Source organism: Gracilinanus agilis, chromosome 6 (assembly GCF_016433145.1).
Source record: "Gracilinanus agilis isolate LMUSP501 chromosome 6, AgileGrace, whole genome shotgun sequence".
NCBI lineage: Eukaryota > Metazoa > Chordata > Mammalia > Didelphimorphia > Didelphidae > Gracilinanus > Gracilinanus agilis.
Genome location: NC_058135.1, coordinates 277,552,264 through 277,570,687, shown reverse-complemented (window position 1 = coordinate 277,570,687; position 18,424 = coordinate 277,552,264). Strand labels below are relative to the sequence as shown.

Here is an 18,424-nt window from a genome sequence, read left to right as displayed (position 1 = left end):
TGGCACAGAGAAGAAGTGAGTTGTTATTTGAAGGAGAATAGAAGGGAGTAAAATGTATAGGCAGAAGGAGGAAATAAAAGGCACATAAATGAAAAGTTGGGTTAAAAACATAAATTAATTTCCTTCCTAATTTAGCCACAGAATATCTATAGATGAGCACACTAGAGAATTCTGTCATCTATGTTGGTACTCTTCAAATCAAGCTACATAGCTAGTTAGAGGAGAGAAATTTCATGGGGTAAAAACCACCAATAATCAATATAACTGCATACTTTCTTCTGGGTCTTGGATTTCTTGCTGCCAGACTTTCCCCCAGATATTCATATTGAGACCTGAAACCAGATATAGAGTTATCCAGATTTGAGAGACAAGACCAAGGAAGGACATTGTGATTATATATCATGGGCATGATAATGGATTATTGTTGTTAATAATCTAACAAATTATTGTCACAATTTTTTTTCTGGTGACCAGCACATATCTGGTCATGTCAGTTCCTTTCTCAAGGAGCTTGTCATGTCTCCCTGTAGATTCTAGGATTAATGACAAACTCCTTTCATTTGTCATTTCAAATCTTTCTTAATATGGAGCACCAAGGGAGAGATTATTAGATTCTGACTTGGATAGAATTGGAAATTCCAACCTACAAACCAATTAGAATTACAATCCTATAGGTTTTGGTAGATCTTCATGCTCAATAATACTTTGACAAATAGACAATAGTTTTATGCCCAATAAAAGGCTTTGCACTGATAAATTGATCACCAGCATCCTCTTGACTCTACAAAAACCTCCCACCAAAATAGTTTCTTACCTGTGAAGGTTGAGGTGAAGGTTCCATTCTCTTCAGGCCTATCACTACCACCCTTGAAAAACCTGCCTCTATGAAACCAAGGGAGACAAAAGGAAGGTGGGCCTTAACCAGAACTAGGAATATCAATGTGTATCCTAAACACACATTGTCGATAGATGTAGGTATGTAAGTTATATAAATCTACATTTTTATAACCTTTTCTTCTGCCAAGTTAATATTTTGTGATATCTTGTTATTTGAGTCAAGGATGGTTACAAGGAGTTTACCTACAACATACACCAAGCAACAGAAATAACAAATATTTTTAAAATTACGCTTTCCAAAGGAAAAATGAATGGAATCATACTATTTAAAGAAAAAGGTAGAAAGACTGAGCAAGAAAGAAAGCAATGAAGGAAGAACTTAAAAGTTTAAAAAATGATCATTAATAAATATTGGAGGGTATGTGACAAAATTGAGAAACCAGTGCATTGCTGGTGGATTTGTGGACTGATCCAACCATTCTGGAGGACAATTTGGAATTATTCCCAAAGGGCTGAAGAACAATCCATATACTTTGATCCAGTAATACCACTACCAGGTCTGTATCCAAAAGAGATTTTTTTAAACATGAAATAGGACCTATTTGTTCAAAAATGTTCATAAATCCTCTTTTTGTGGTCTCAAAGAATTGGAAATTAAAGGGATGTCCCTCAAATGGGGATTAGCTGAACAAATTGTGGTATACGAGGGGATGGAATACTATTGTTCTTTAAGGAATTATGAAAAGGGTGATTTCAGAAAATGCTGGAAAGACATACATGAACTGATGCAGAGTAAAATAAGCAGAACTAGGAAAAGCATTATACACAGTGAGATAAATATGGAATGATCAACTGTGACAGACATAGCTACTATGTAATACAAGGATCCAGAACAATTCTGAGGGACTTTTGAAAAAGAATGCTATCCACCTCAAGAGAAAGAATGGTTGGAGCAGTAATGTAGATGATACATATGATTTATCACTTCTTTATTTTAGTATATGTTTGGGGGTTTGGGTTTTATAAGTTTATTCACTTACAGAATGAAAAATATGAAAATTTGTTTTGCATGAAGACATGTATATTCCAGGTTAAATTACTTGCTAGCTCTGGAAAGGGGAATTGAAGAAGGGAAGGAGACAATCTGCATCATATAACTTTGAATCACTTGTTGAAATATGTGATTATATGTAATTAGTAATAAATAAAGTATCATTAAGAGAATAACGAAAAAAGTACACATGAATGTATACAAATGAAGTAAAAATTAAATAGGAGTAAATATGGAGGAATAACACTAAAGTTTCCCAGGCTCCCCTCCAGGTGAAGCATTTCATTTTGTGGGACAGAATTAACAAGTGCTACAGTGTATTAAAGGGGGGAGGGGAAGTGGAGGACAGACAGAAATGTGCATTGTATTTTTATCAAGTTCATGAGAGAAAAGCAGCTAGATGAGGAAAATCATAGACTCCCAGCAAGAAGTGGAGCTTCAGGATATTCAAAGAGGTTGCAGAAGGGAAGAGCCTAAAATGGGAGAATGAAATTAGAAAGAGTGGGTTTAACTTAATAGCAGGAAGGAGGTCCCTATGAACAGCAGTCCCATAGGGAAGGAGATGAATAATTGATGTGGGAAGTAGGTACATTATAAAAATCATATTTGAATTGGAAAAGGTGAAGAACAATGAACTGAATGTTTAATATTAAAAATTAAAAACCCACAAAGTGAATAAAAAAGAACAAATCTTGAACAGCAAGGGAGAGAACAATAAACTGGAAATAAAAAGGACTATCTAAAGGAGGCATAAAAACTTATAGCTAAACTTATTTATAGAAAGAAGACAGAAGAAATTCCAAGTATTCAGAAAAAATAAACAAAAGGCCATCACAAGAGATGAGAAATGAAATGTTCAGAACTCACTATACCATACCTTTAGCAAAAAACTCCCTTTTTTCTAATGAATAAATGGACAAATGACTTGAATAAATAGTTTAGTATTCAGTATGGTGCCTGGAACATGATAGGTGCTTGTGAAATGTTAATTGATTGACATCAGAAAAATCTGCAAATTATTGTTAAACATAAGTGCATATTTTTAATTGCTATGAAGATAAATTTCATTTAAAACAACCTGTCATTTCATCTCAAGTCCAGAAAGTTATCAAGGGGAAAAAAAGATAGAAATACTCAATGATAGAAAGACAAGAGTTTAAATGTTGACTGTGCTATGGATTTGTCCAACCTTTGAAGAAAATAATTTGAAATTATTTAAAGAAAACAGTTGAGGAACACATACATTGTTGGTGAACTGATATAATCATTCAGGAGAGCAATTTGGAGCTACGTCAAAGTGCCATAATAATGCATTGCTTTTGACCTACCAATAGTACTACTAGGTCCTTATCAAAAAGCGATTAAAGACAGGGGGAAAATACCTCCTTGTACACAAATATTTATACTGATTCTTTTTATGGGGACAAAGAACTGGAAACTGAAGGGATGTCCATCAATTTGGGAATGTCTAAAAAGGTTGGGGTATATAATTGTACCTGAATATTATTGTGCTATCGAAAATGACAAACAATATGTTTAAAAAGGCAACTCGCCCTGGAAAGACATATAAAGTTTGCAATGTAAAGTGAGAAGCAGGAGAAGGTTTTTTTTTACAATAACTATTATGTAAGACAATCAACTGTTAATAACTTAATTATTATCAACAAGTAAAGGAGGGCAGGTAGGTGGCTCAGAGAATAATCAGGTATGAAGATGGGAGGTGAGGTTCTAGGTTAAAATCTGGATTCAGATACTTCATTGATATATGACTGAGCAAGTCACTTAATCCCATTAGTCTAGTTTTTACCACTCTTCTGCCTTGGAACTTTGAATCAATTTTAAGACAAACAATAAAGGTTTAAAACAAAAACAAGGCAACAATCCAGGGCAACTCTAAGGGATTCATGAAGAGATAGGTTATATATCCACCACCCTCAAAGGAACTGGCAGAGTTTGAATTTAGGTTGAAACATATAATTTTTCATTTCATTTTCACCATTAATTTTTTCTACTGTAAGCAATATGTATCTTCTTTCACAAAATAAACATAGAAACATATATTTTATGATAACATTTATAAGGTATATCATAATACCTGCTTTCTTTGGAAGGGAGAAGGTGTAGAAAGGGAGGAGAGAACATGGATTGTAAAATGTAAGAAAACAATTATTAAAATGTATTAATATCTAATCTAGAAAAAAAACATTTTTTAAAAGAAAGCAATGAAATTTTTATACTATTTGACCCAGGGATTCCAATGCTAGGCATACACTCAAAGGTCAAGGACAAAAAGAAAGATCCTACATATGCAAAATTATGTATAGAAACTATCCCTTTTTTATTTTGGGGAGCAAAAAAGGAAAGTCTCATCTATGGACCATATGAAGTCGAATTATGGCACAGTTTTCTAAAGGAATATTTCTTTTTTTTAATTTTTTAAATTTTTTTATTAGACATTTGTTAATATTCTTTTTTAATCTGTTTACATACTTTATGCCCCTACTTTCCCCTTCACCCCCCGCTCTCCACCCACCCATGGCCAATGCACATTTCCACTGGTTGTAACATGTGTCCTTGTTCAGGGTCTATTTCCCATTTATGTCCACCTCAGCCCATGCATTCAAGGAATTGTTTATCTTATATGTTTCCTCTCCTACAGTCCTTCCTCTGAATGTGGGTAGCATCTTTACCATAAATCCCTCAGAGCTGTCCTGTGTCATTGCAGGGCTGCTGGTACAGGAGCCCATTACATTTGATTTTACCATAGTATATCAGTCTCTGTGTACAATGTTCTTCTGGCTCTGCTCCTTTCGCTCTGCATCACTTCCTGGAAGTCTCTCCAATTTGCATGGAATTCCTCCAGTTTATTATTCCTTTTAGCACAATAGTATTCCATCACCCGCATATACCACAATTTGTTCAGCCATTCCCCAATTGAAGGACATTCCCTCATTTTCCAGTTTTTTGCCACTACAAAAAGCGCAGCTATAAATATTTTCATACAAGTCTGTTTATCTATGATCTGTTTGGGGTACAAACCCAGCAATGGTATGGCTGGATCAAAGGGCAGGCAGTCTTTTATAGCCCTTTGGGCATAGTTCCAAATTGCCAGCCAGAATGGCTGGATCATTTCACAACTCCACCAGCAACGCATCAATGTCCCGCTTTTGCCACATCCCCTCCAACATTCATTACTCTCCCCTTCTTTCATTTTAGCCAATCTGCTAGGTGTGAGGTGATACCTCAGAGTTGTTTTGATTTGCATTTCTCTAATTATTAGAGATTTAGAACACTTTCTCATGTGCTTATTGATACTTTTGATTTCTTTACCTGAAAATTGCCTGTTCATGTCTCTTGCCCATTTATCAATTGGGGAATGGCTTGATTTTTTATACAATTGCGTTAACTCATTGTATATTTGAGTGATTAGACCCCTGTCAGAGTTTTTCGTTATAAAGACTTTTTTCCCAATTTGTTGTTTCCCTTCTGATTTTGTCTACATTGTTTTTATTTGTACAAAAGCTTTTTAGCTTAATACAATCAAAACAATTAAATTTACATTTTGTAATTTTCTCTAACTCTTGCTTGGTTTTAAAATCTTTCCTTTCCCAGAGATCTGACAAGTATACTATTCTGTGTTCACTTAACTTATTTATAGTTTAACTCTTTATATTCAAGTCATTCAACCCATTCTGAATTTATCTTGGTGTAGGGTGTGAGATGTTGATCTAAACCTAATCTCTCCCATATTGTTTTCCAAATTTTCCAGCAGTTTTTGTCAAATAGTGGGTTCATGTCCCAAAAGTTGGGCTCTTTGGGTTTATCATACACTGTCTTGCTGACATCATTAACCCCGAGTCTATTCCACTGATCCTCCCTTCTATCTCTTAGCCAGTACCATATTGATTTAATGACTGCTGCTTTATAGTATAGTTTTATATCTGGTACTGCTAGACCCCCTTCCTTCACATTTTTTTTCATTATTTCCTTTGATATTCTTGATCTTTTGTTATTCCAAATGAAATTTGTTATAGTTTTTTCTAATTCAGTAAAGAAGTTTTTTGGTAATTTGATAGGTATGGCACTACATAGGTAAATTAATTTGGGTAGGATGTTCATTTTTATTATGTTAGCTCGTCCTACCCATGAACAGTTAATGGCTTTTCAATTGTTGAGGTCCAGTTTTATTTGTTTGGAAAGTGTTTTGTAGTTGTTTTCGTATAATAGCTGTGCTTGTTTTGTTAGATTGATTCCCAAGTATTTTATATTGTCTAGGGTGATTTTAAATGGTGTTTCTCTTTCTACCTCTTGCTGTTCTAATGTGTTGGAAATGTATAGAAATGCTGATGATTTATGTGCATTTATATTGTATCCTGCAACTTTGCTAAAGTTGTTGATTATTTCTACCAGCCTCTTAGTTGACTCTCTAGGATTTTTTAAGTAGACCATCATATCATCTGCAAAGAGTGATAGCTTAGTCTCCTCATTGCCTATTTTGATACCTTCAATTTCTTTTTCTTCTCTAATTGCTATTGCTAGTGTTTCTAGTACTATGTTGAATAATAGAGGTGATAATGGGCATCCTTGTTTCACTCCTGATCTTATTGGGGAGGCTTCTAATTCATCCCCATTGCATATAATGCTTGTTGATGGTTTTAGGTATATATTGTTTATTATTTTTAGAAAGGGTCCTTCTATTCCTATACTTTTCAATGTTTTCAATAGGAATGGATGCTGTATTTTGTCAAAGGCTTTTTCAGCATCTATTGAGATAATCATGTGATTTTTGTTTGTTAGACTGTTGATATGGTCAATTATGTGGATGGTTTTCCTAATGTTGAACCATCCTTGCATTCCTGGTATAAATCCCGCCTCATAATGGGGGCTCCGGTCTCCTTGTCCTCGGGGTCAGGCCTCCTAGTAGTTCCCAGTCTGCCCCTCTGCCTGAGTTTCCTTCAGCAGTCTTTGGGGCTGCTTCCACTGCTGCGCTCTGGTCTGCACCGGGTCCTCACTGGAGGTCCAAACCTGGCCTAGAGATCGTTATTCAAGCCTAGGGCCCTGCCTTTGCCTGTGCAGATGCTCTTAGGGTGATGCCTTCACCCCCCCAGAAGGTAGTGAAAGTCGGTGGGCTGGAGAACTTTATTTGCACCTGAGGCGATGCCTGCGGCGTTTGGGAAAGGCTGTGTTTTAGGGGCCTTTGTCCCAGCAGGAGGCGGTACCTTCACCCATGTGGATGCGCGGGGAAAGTCCGTGGGTCCCCAGCCACTTGGGGTCCCTCCTCTTGCTGCACACAGGTACAAGCCCTGGGGCTGTCAGGGATTATCTGGTTGCCCCAGTTCTGTTTTCACACTTGTGTGTTGGTGTTGTGCGAGGTGTGCGGTGTGGGGGGTGGGGGAGGGGCTTCTTCCTCTCTCATTTTAGTGAGAGCTGTTTCACCCCTTTATAGCTTGGAAATGCTCCGATTCTGCGTACCTTCAATGCTGCGTCCTTTTGTGCGGTTCCTTCATTCCTCTGGACTCGTTTTTATTTCCCCTTGAGGAGTCCTGTATGCTTCGGTCAGGAGAGATCGAGCAGCTGTTCCTTACTCTGCCGCCATCTTAACCTGAAGTCTCTGATTTCTAAAGGAATATTTCTATGACATAAGACATATTGAAGATAATAAATATGTATGTTCATTTGAAAGACATGTGAATTGATACTGTATTTTTGAAAAGAAGGAAGAATGAGGATGATGGGAGAAAAAGAAGGGAAAAGGAAAGAAAGGAAGGAAACCAAGGTAGCTCCCAGCCCTGGTGGGGAAATTAAACTGAGCCCTTCAGAGTAGAACAAAAATCAGGCTACACTTTAGGGATACTAAAGCTGGGTTTATTTAGGTTAGGGAAAGAAAGGTTTGGGAAAGCTTGGAGTTAGATCTCTGGGGCAAAAAGCTTTCTCCAGAGAAAAAAGCTCTCTGGGGGAAAAAAGGTGCTCTTCTCCATTCCAAGAAAAAGGCACCAAAACTCACACTCTCCCTTTCTTTATAGACATTCTCAGACACCTCCCACAAAGGAAGTGGGAGCTATCTGAGGAAGTTAAGGTAGAGAGTCTTGGGAGATGTAGTCTCTCCAGGTTTAAATCTTTTCTAAATGTAACTTCCCCTCTATGGTCCTTTGGGAGACCAGTTTCCCCAAAGGATCATAACAAACATAAATAAATTTACAATCATAATAAAATAAGGTTACCTACATCAATACAAGGGGGAAATGGTAACAATTTTACAAAAAAAGGAAAATCAAATACTTGGCCCTTTTTTACAAAAAAATCAGGGGGTTGTCCCTTTCTTTCACAAACAATATATATATATATATATATATATATATATATATATATATAATGTATTTAAACAAAACAAATGAATTTAACAAGACATGAATTTTAACAAGACAAATGAATTTTTTAACAAAACCTCCCAAAGTTCAAATTTTGCACAACTTGTTTTTCTCTCAGGTTCCTGGATCAGCATGCAGTCTTCACAGGCATCTCTATCTGGATTCCGGGAGGCAGCAAATCCCTTTCACTAAAATAACCTAGACTTTTCATATGAAATAAAAACACATTCCCCCGTGAGGAGTATAGAAATAACCATTGAAATCACACAGGGATACATGGCTGAGTCATGAGGCATATGACTCACTGCCAATCAAAATCAGCAGAAATATAGCATACATACAAAAAGCCAAATGACTATTAGATGAAAATTCTAAGTATTCAATCCTAAATTTTATATGGAAAAATTCTAAATAAAAAAAAATTACAAGAGGTCTTTGAATAATGCCCAATTAAAGTAATTCATGTCCAACAGCATGCATGTACCCACCCAGCAGCCAGGACCACATCAACCACCATAGTAAGAAAGTTAGGAAAAGGAACTAGGTTTTTATTTATTGGTATGATATTACATTGTTTCTTTTTTTTGTCATTTTTTCCCTCAGGGATAGAATATGGAGCTAGAACAGCCAGTTGTTACGTATTTGATATAAATTTCACAAGCAGTGTGATACAAGGAGTCCTGTGTGTTAACATATGTTAAGTGCTGCAACTTTGAGTTTCACACTAGGTTCAAGTCCTTTTTTAATTATTCTGATAGTTATTGTTCCTGAAATTGTTGTTTCTATAGTTGTTGCTCCTGAAATTATTATTATTATTATTATTATTATTATTATTATTCCAGTAGTTATTATTACTGATTGCCTAGAATAGATTTCTACAATTCATCATTGCATGGCCCTTCTTCTCATAGAAGTGGCAAGTAAGGATGGATAATTAGATTCTTGGAGAGGGGCAAGTGGTATTGGTGGAGTATCATGTCCTCTTTCCTGTTTATCTATTTTATCACATAAAGATTTTAGTTCTTTTTGTATTGTTTCCAATAAATCATTAGTTTCTGCTGTTTTCTCTATGTGTCCTTTTCAGACATACATAGCAGTTTTTCAATTCTTCAAGATCCATCTCGGGTCATTTAGGGCAATGTGTTTTAAAATAGTCTTGGACCATAAATTGACTCCATATTTGTCTGATATCTCTTTCAGTAGAATAATCTAGATCCGGGTACCAACCTCCAAGCTTAATGAGCCTATCCATAAATTGGGAGGGTGTCTCTTCATCATTTTGTGTAAGGTGGTCAAATTTTGTCCAAACATCTGGTCTTTCAGTGCATTCTCACATTGCTTTGAGAATGGCATTTCTAGCATTGCTAAATGCAAATATTCATCAGGATCATTATCCTAATGAGAATCTTGAAGTGGCCAGTGTGCTGCATTACACCCTTGGGCTTTATTCACATGAGAGATGATTTTATTCCTCTCACATTCCTTCAGAAATGCCTGAAGTAATTTTTCAATGTCCTTATAAGAAGGATCATATTGGAAGAATGTCAGTCATTTTTTTCATTATAGCAATGGATTCGTCCTCAGAAGTAGGTATATCTCTTTTAAATATTTTAATATCCTGGGGTGTGAAAGTAATATGATATCTTAAGTTTAATACATCCCAGTTCATCCTATTGTGGGCACTTCCCTTAAGGGGAAAAGGCCATCATAGGAATCAGTTTGTGCTCTTGGTTTCTTTGGAGTTGTTTGCATGCTTACTGAGGCAGTATGGGTAGGAACTGTTATGAGAGTAGTATGAAGTTTCCTCTGGACTGGGATTCATTGTGTGCTGGGAGAAGGGACAGGAGAGAACAGGGCATCAGGAGAGAATGGGGTGTCAGAAGAAGGATCAGGGGAGGGAGGGTTGGCCAGGAGATGCACAACACAAGAGAGGAGTTTCTTCACATCTATCTCCATCTCTCTTTCAGGAGAGATGGGATTTTCCTCTATGAATAGTTCGGGAACAGGCTCACAAAAACTTGAAGTAGACATTTGAATGGGATCCTCCTTTTCCACTGAATCGTACAAAGAGTGTTTGAAATTTTCCAATTGAATTTGTACTGCTGCTTGGATTTTTGTGTGCATTTTCCATTTTGCAGCCTTTTGCGTCTTCATATTGAAGATTAGGAAAAGAAGATTTCCTCGCAGCATTAGGAAAAGGAGGTATTCAGAAACCTTAAAGGTTTCCAATTTGGCAAAAGCCAAAAGACTTTCCTGTATAGATGTGACACATTGCAAGGCTTTTATTTTATTTATTTTTAATTTCATTTATTTATCTATTTCATTTTTTATTTTCTTCTTTCATTTCTTTCTTTTTTAGTTGCTATTTTTTTTACTATATATTTATTATTGGTGCTGCCCTCCGGTGGCAGAAAGGTAGCACTTCAGCTCAGCAGAAAAGGGAAAAAAAATACTGAGTGCTCAGTGCTGGCCTCTAGTGGCCAAGGGGCAGTACTATAGAGGGAGTAGAAAATTGCTAGTGGGGAATGGGAGTTGGAAGGGGAATTGTGCATAAGGGGTTGGGGTTAAAGCACTACAATGTGGGGTGCTGGGAACCAAAGTAACTTGGGTTTGATTTTGGGGTGGGAGAATTGCCTGTTTAAAGGCAAATTTGCTCCAGAGGGAGAGAGTGGAGCTAGGCAGGTAAATTAGGGGGCAGTCAGGGAGTTTTAGAAGCAGATTGGGGTGGGTGAGAGAGGGCCTGAGATTTTTCCTAGACTCCTGCTGGGTTTTTTAGTCAGACTGTCTGCTGGGTTTTAGCCTGGAAGGGGTAAAGAGGATTAAGGCAAGGCTTCTGGGCTGGCTGAAGAGGATTAAGGCAAGGCTTCTAGGCTGGGTGTAGGGGCAAAGAAGACCTGGGGCCCCTGCTGAGGCAGAGGAACCTGATAGGGGTTGAAACTGCCTAGTAGGGGAAAAGGATTCCTGCTGGGCTGGGTTTGGGGCAGGAAGTTTTAAACTTACTGGGTAGGCAGTAAGACAGCAAGCAGGCTGGCAGGTAGGTAGGCAGGCAGATTCAGAGTCCCATGTGCTCTCCAAAATGTATTTTTGAAAAGAAGGAAGGATGAGGATGATGGGAGAAAAAGAAGAGAAAAGGAAGGGAAGGAAGGAAGCTGGGGTAGCCCCCAGCCCCAGTGGAGAAATTAACCAGAGCCCTTCAGAGAAGAACAAAAATCAGGCCACATTTTAGGGATATTAAAGCTGGGTTTATTTAGGTTAGGGAAAGAAAGGCTTGGGAAAGCTTGGAGTTAGATTTCTGGGGCAAAAGGCTCTCTCCAGAGAAAAAAAAAGCTCTCTGGGGAAAAAAGGCACTCTCCTCCATTCCAGGAAAAGGGTGACAAAATGCATACTCTCCCTTTCTTTTTAGACTTTCTCAGACACTTCCCACAAGGGAAGTGGGATGTGTCTGAGGAAGTTAAGGAAGCAAGTCTTAGGAGATGTAGCCTTCCCATGTTCAAAGCATTTCAAAGTGCACAATACAAAGTAAATTGAGTAGATTGAAGAAAATAATGTAAATAGAAACAATATCAACAAAATAAATGAAATCAAAAGCTATAAAATAATAATAACTAAGTTTACTCTCAAAGAAACGATACATTCTTTCTTTTTTTCATTGAGTTGGTAATGGACGATTTCATATACTAACAGACTTTTTGGAAATGTTAGGTGGTTTGGTTGAACTTTATTTCTAATTCTTTTTTAATTTCCTAATTAAATAACAATTATCTCTCCCATTTCCCCACTCTCCATTGAAAAAAGAATACCCTTGAAATAAAAGTCAAACCTTGCCCCTTAAAAAAGATTACTGCATTGCCCATGTCCAAGAATTTTACCAAACTTACCCCTTTTTGTTCTAGAGGTGAATACTACATATCTTCATTGGTTTCTCTGGAAATGTGGTTTGTCCTTATGATGATTAGTCATGAAAAGGTATTGAAGAAATTGATTTTGAGAATACCAGTTCCATTTCTAGATATTCACTAATAACCTTTATAATAATATACTCTATATTTTTTCTAGAACTTGAAAAAAAGTTCACTTGCAGATGGAAGACTCTATTCTCCCCTAATGATATTTGTCCTTTAATTCCATAGAATCTTTCCCTTTTTTCAAGATCTTTCTACTTCATCACCTTCTAGCTATCCACTCCCTCAGTCCTCTTAGGACCCTGGCATTTAGACCTGGTTCTTGAGCAAATAATATTCAGAGATGATTTCTGCTTTTCTCCTTGCTCATCTTGGATGGCAATTCCTAATTACTTTTATTATTTTCTTTCCACCCATGAGAACATAGTGTGGTGACTTAATGGACAAAGTATTAAAGTGAAAAACAAAACAAAACAAACTTATATTTAAATCCTGACACTTGTATCTCCAACCATAGGAAAGTCATTTAATATCTGAGGGCCTAAGTTTTCTTATATTTAAAATTATTAAGTTGAACTTAAGCTCTAAGATTACTTTCAGAATTTTAACATAGGTATTATTTTTTCCCTTTGTACCACACTGCTTTAATAGATTTAGAGTTGAAGGGGAATTTAGAAAATTACCTCGTCTATCCCTCCCATCCTACTCCCAAGTCCAATCATATTTGAGATAGGATACTTAGAAAATTGGCTTGATTTGCCTAGAGACATAGAGGCAGCATATGTGTCATATAAAGGATTCTAAGTAAGGTTCTCTTACTAGAAATTATACACTTGATCCATGGCACCACAACACTTATGCTTAAAAGTGTTCATTCCATTCCATTTTTTTCTATTCTTGAGTAGAACAAAGTACTGGTTTTTGAGTGAGGATACCTGTGTTTAAGGGCTGGCTATTACAATTATAAACCTTGTGACCTTAGACAAGTCATGTCACCTCTATGGGCATTATCTAATCTCATAGCACCATAACTTTCTCAGGTATTCATGTTCTAATTTTGTATTTTAGATGTCTCTATAAATCATCATTTGCTTTCATTTGGATATTTAAGTTATATCAAAAATGTTCATAATCCCCTTTTGGGGGACATTCAAATGATATAATCTCAATTTTATGTCAACAGTAGCCAATCAAAAAAACACCATGATTGCTTAAGCTTTTACTCTGTCATCTTGTTAATTGTTATAAAAGAATCTATTGACCCTAACCCAGGGTCTTTGGTCTTTGAGAGAGTCCATTGACTCAATTTATTGTCTATTGCTAGCCTAACTATTGAGTTGATTATATGTTGAACCTTTCAGTTTATCTTAATTTTCTAATATAACAAAAACAAAATTTCTGCCAGCAGAAACACTTCACTCCATCTATCATGTTGTCACACAGCTTCCAGATTTCAAGACTCATTTAGCAATTATACTAATTCCTACCCAAAGGTATGAAGCTCAGTCCTTGTATAGCATTACTGAAAAATCTACTTGGTCTCTTCCTGCTCCTATATTCAAAGTCTCAAGCAACATTTTGTCTCTATTTTTTATTCTTATTATTGAGATTTCCTGATGATCACTTTTTTGAAAGCAGCTTTCACATCCTTATTTCTCAAACTGTAAATAATAGGGTTTAACATGGGAATGATTACAGTATAGAACACAGATGCCCATTTGTCTTGGTCCAGGGAGTAGGTGGATGTTGGCCTAAGATACATGAACATGACTGTTCCATAGAACAGGGTGACACCAGTGAGGTGGGATCCACAGGTGGAAAAAGCTTTGAGCCGACCTTCATTGGAGCTGATTCTCAGGATGGCAATCAGGATGAAAGCATAGGAAACAAATATGATGAGGATGGTACTGAATTCAATGAAGCCACACAAGCTGAAGAGTAAGATTTCACTGATGTAAGTGTCTGAGCAAGAGAGAGCTAGGAGTGGTGGGATTTCACAGAAGAAATGGTTGATGATGTTAGAACCACAGTAATCTAGACTGAATGTGAGTGAAGTATGGGCTACCAAACTTACCAGTCCAGCAAAGTAGGATCCCACCGTAAGCACAAGGCAGATCCGGTTAGACATCATAGTGCTATAGTGAAGTGGGCGGCAGATAGCCACAAAACGATCATATGCCATGGCAGCCAAAACATAACATTCAGCATCCACAAATCCAACAAAGAAGGCAAATTGTGTAGCACAGCTGGAGAAGGAGATGACCTTGCGCTGGGTCAGAAAATCTGCCAACATTCGGGGAGCAATGGCAGATGAGTAGCCAAGATCCACGAGGGACAGATTGCAAAGGAAAAAATACATGGGCGTGTGAAGTTGTGCATCCATCACGATCAAGATAATCATGCCAACATTGCCAACTACATTGATCAGGTAGACAGTAAGAAACACCACAAAGAAGATAATCTGCAGCTGTGGGTCCTGAGTTATGCCCATAAAAATAAATTCTGTCACAACTGAACGATTTCCTTTATCCATCTGTTGAGTTGGTAGACACCCAGTTTGGGGTTAAGGATAAATATTATAGGCTTCAAATCACTGGAAGTGCTTAAGCAGAAGTGAGATGCTAACCTTATCAGGAATCCTATAGGGGGAGTTCCTTCATTGGATAGATAGTTGGACAAGACTGATTTCAAAATAATTTGCCAATTTGAATCCTCTGTGAGAATAATGTGAGGTGATACAGTGGATAGAGATCAGATAGATCTTCTCTATTGCTAAGAAAAGATGAACAAAGTAAGCATTATAAGTGATGGAAGATGTATCTCATATATTTAAATTGATGTTCTGAAGACAATGATGCAAAGTCTGATTACATGATACTGGGTACTTTGTCTTGATTGGGCATCTGTCTTCACCATTAGGTGAATGTTATTTCTAGTTACTAGCACCTTGCTCTGAAATGGAAAAAAATAATGGAAAATATATTAATATAGAGAATTCCATTGTACATGCACATAAAAGGGAATCTTAACCATAATATATATCAGAATTTCTGGAGAGCAAGATATAATGTCAATGGAAAGGCACCACAGGATATTCTGAACACCCCTTATTGTCATAATTAGGTGAGATTTTAATTGTGTTCTTTCTGGATATTTTCTCACTTCTTAATGTAAACTTTACATAGGAATGAAGATATGATACACATTTAGTCTGGGTAATTATTTTAAATTGAAGAATTTTAAAAATGTTTTGTTACTTTTTGTTTTTACATTTCCTAAACCTTTAATTTATTATCAATTTTTCAATTCATTTTATCAATCTTTCCCTCACACTATCCTCTCCTTAAATATTTTTAAAGAAGAAAAACAAAGCCCTTAATTCATAACTTGATTGTTTGCAAAATTTATGTCTCTTTTGGGATTTTATGTTTACATCTCTTTTTAGGAAGTATATAGAGGGGAAGTGAGAAATATCAATAAAACTTTTAAAAATCAGCTGACAAATTCTCTATGGGTTACAATTAGAGCACTTGTGTTACTATCATATTCTATATGGGATGTAGATAAACACACACACACACACACACACACATATATATAGGGAGAAAGAGAGAGAGGATGAGAGAGAAGGGCGTGAATTTAGATCTATAGTTTAATTGGTATAGGGAAAATTCTTGATGAAAACATTCTGTCAATGTGACTACCATCCTTTTAACTTATAATCTTTGAGAGTCGCCTTGTACCTAAAGTACTGAAAACATAAGTAGCTTGGAATGATTTCACCCAGAGCATTTTCTTTTTTTTACTAAGTAGCATAGACTTTATACATATGTTTATATGCACACACATGTGCATGTATGTGCATAGTATGTGTATGTATATAAAATCAGACAGTATCTATTTATTAAGCATCTATTATGTCCCAGGGATTATGCTATTTTCTGGGAATAAAGAGAAAGGCAACATAATATCCTTACCTTTAAAAAGGTAGATAAACATATATATGTGTGTGTATGTACACTTGTGCATATATATATATATGTGTGTGTGTGGGTGTCATAATATATATATATATATATGAGGAAATAATCAACAAGAATAAATTAGAATTTAAATGACATTGGAGGCCAGCTAGGACTTCCCATCTCTAGGCTTGGCTCTCAATCCTCTGAGCCACCCAGTATAACAATAGGAGAGCCACTCCTTCTTTGGCTCCTTCTGTCCCATCCACCTTGCAAAAATTCCATCCTTATACCAGGTGCCCCCTCAGATGCCTATTCTATACATCTTCAACTTCTCAGATGCTATGGACCACCCCCTTCCCAACAATTAGCTCCTTCTCACTTTGCAAATATTTTATGTGTAATGGATATTTCTCCCAATAGAATGTAAGTTCCTCGAGGGCAGGGATGATTAAAATTTATAGTTTTGTATTTTTGGGACCTAAGACAGTGTCTTGCATCTGCACAGTGGACAACAAAATACTAATTAATTAATTGATGGATTCCTACCTATTCTTATTAGAATGTAAGGTAATAGGTAGCAAGGATTGACTCATTAAAAAAAATATATCCTTAGAATTAGACAACATGTCCTTGTAATACTGTAGGGTTTACTTCATAGATCTTTCTTAAAATTGATTGTGGAAACATTTTTATACTCTGCAAACAATTTTGTATTCTGAGCTCTTAGCGTAGAGTTTAATATATTATAGGCCCTCAATAAATGATTTGATATTTCTATAGTTAAAATTTAAAATGCACTTACAGTAATTGTTTTATTTTCATTCTCATTACAACTCTATAGTATGTGTTAAAAGTATTATTTTCTCCATTTTGAAGATAGATAAACAGAGACTGAGAGAAGTTAAGTGACTTGCCCATATTTATGGAGCTCATACATGGCAGAGGCAAGATTTAAACCCAGATCTCTCCTGACATTGAGTCTAGTGTCATTCTAGTGGTCTACAATGGGTAACAATGGTAATAATGGACAATATAATTGAGAAGACCTTCTACATTCATGATCTTATTTGATTCTCCCAACAACATGTGAGAGAGGTAGCCCAAGATGTATTATTCTTCCCACTTTACAGATGTGGAAACAGTGTCAGAGGAAATAACTTGTTCAGGGTCACACATTCATTGTGTCAGAGCCAGGATTTAATTCCAAGGCTCTTGACTCCATATCCAAACGTCTTCCAACTATGGCAAAGCATTTTGCCCCATTGCTCAATTTTTTAGTAATAGTAGATTACTTCCATGGATAAGTCCTCAATAATTTCTGGGTGAATTTAATTGAATCTGGTCGACAGCTATGTTTAACTCAAAGATGAGGTGCATAAAAAGGAAAGAATAAAAGCTTTGGTAGGGGAGAATAATAAGTACATTAATGATTTTAAGATTCAAGATACCAACTTCATGGGTAGCTAGGTGAAGCAGTTGGTTAGAGCAAGGGACCTAGTGTCAGAAAGTTCTGACATCAAATCTGGCATGAGTCACTAGTTTTGTGAACTTAGGCAAATCAGTAAACCTTTGCCTCTGTTTCCTTGCTCTCTAAGAATTACATGAAGGAATTAATGGTGGATCTAGAATCAGAAAAATTATATCCAAATCCCATCATCCCACAGAGAAGTGCTACTTTCTCTTTGACCTTAGTTCCCTCATCATTTCCTAAAGAATTTAAGTATCTTTGTGATGAGGGGACTGGATTGGACGACATCCAAGGTCTCTTGAGGATCTAAATAACATTTGCATTTGCTTGAGAGAAGAGAAAATTTAGCTGGGACCTGATCACTGTCTTCAAATATTTGAAAGACTGTAAAATAAAAAGAAGCATTAGAATCATATATCAGAGGCTCCAAATGAGGCATTCTCTGTGGCTCTAAAAGGAAGAATTGGGAACAAGATAGAAGGTGGTGGTGTGGAGAAATTAAACAAGAGAATGTAGATTCAATTCTGGTTCTGCTCCTTACTAAAAAGGTTATCTTGGATAAGCAGTTTCCTTTCCCTGGGCCTCAGTTTCCAAGTCAATCAATGAATCAACAAGCTTTTCTCAAATATTTATTATTTGCTAATTATTGCACTAGACAAAGGGGATATGAATCCAAGTCCCTTTCCTTAAAGAGCTTACATTCCATCAAGAGGGGCATTTAAATATTTTTACTGATAAATAAACACAATGCATGCAAAATATATGAAAGAGTGGGTGGTACAATTAGAGGAATTAGGATGTTTCTTGAAAGAGGTGGCACTAGTTTGGACTGG

General features: G+C 36.4%; 1 protein-coding gene across 1 annotated transcript; it reads right to left on the bottom strand.

Annotated features, from left to right (window-relative positions):
• Window positions 1-13,758: 13,758 nt before the first annotated feature.
• On the bottom strand, window positions 13,759-14,691 carry LOC123252926 (olfactory receptor 1019). Its single transcript, XM_044682174.1, has one exon. The coding sequence runs from the start codon at window positions 14,689-14,691 to the stop codon at window positions 13,759-13,761; it is 933 nt and encodes a 310-aa protein (XP_044538109.1).
• Window positions 14,692-18,424: the final 3,733 nt, after the last annotated feature.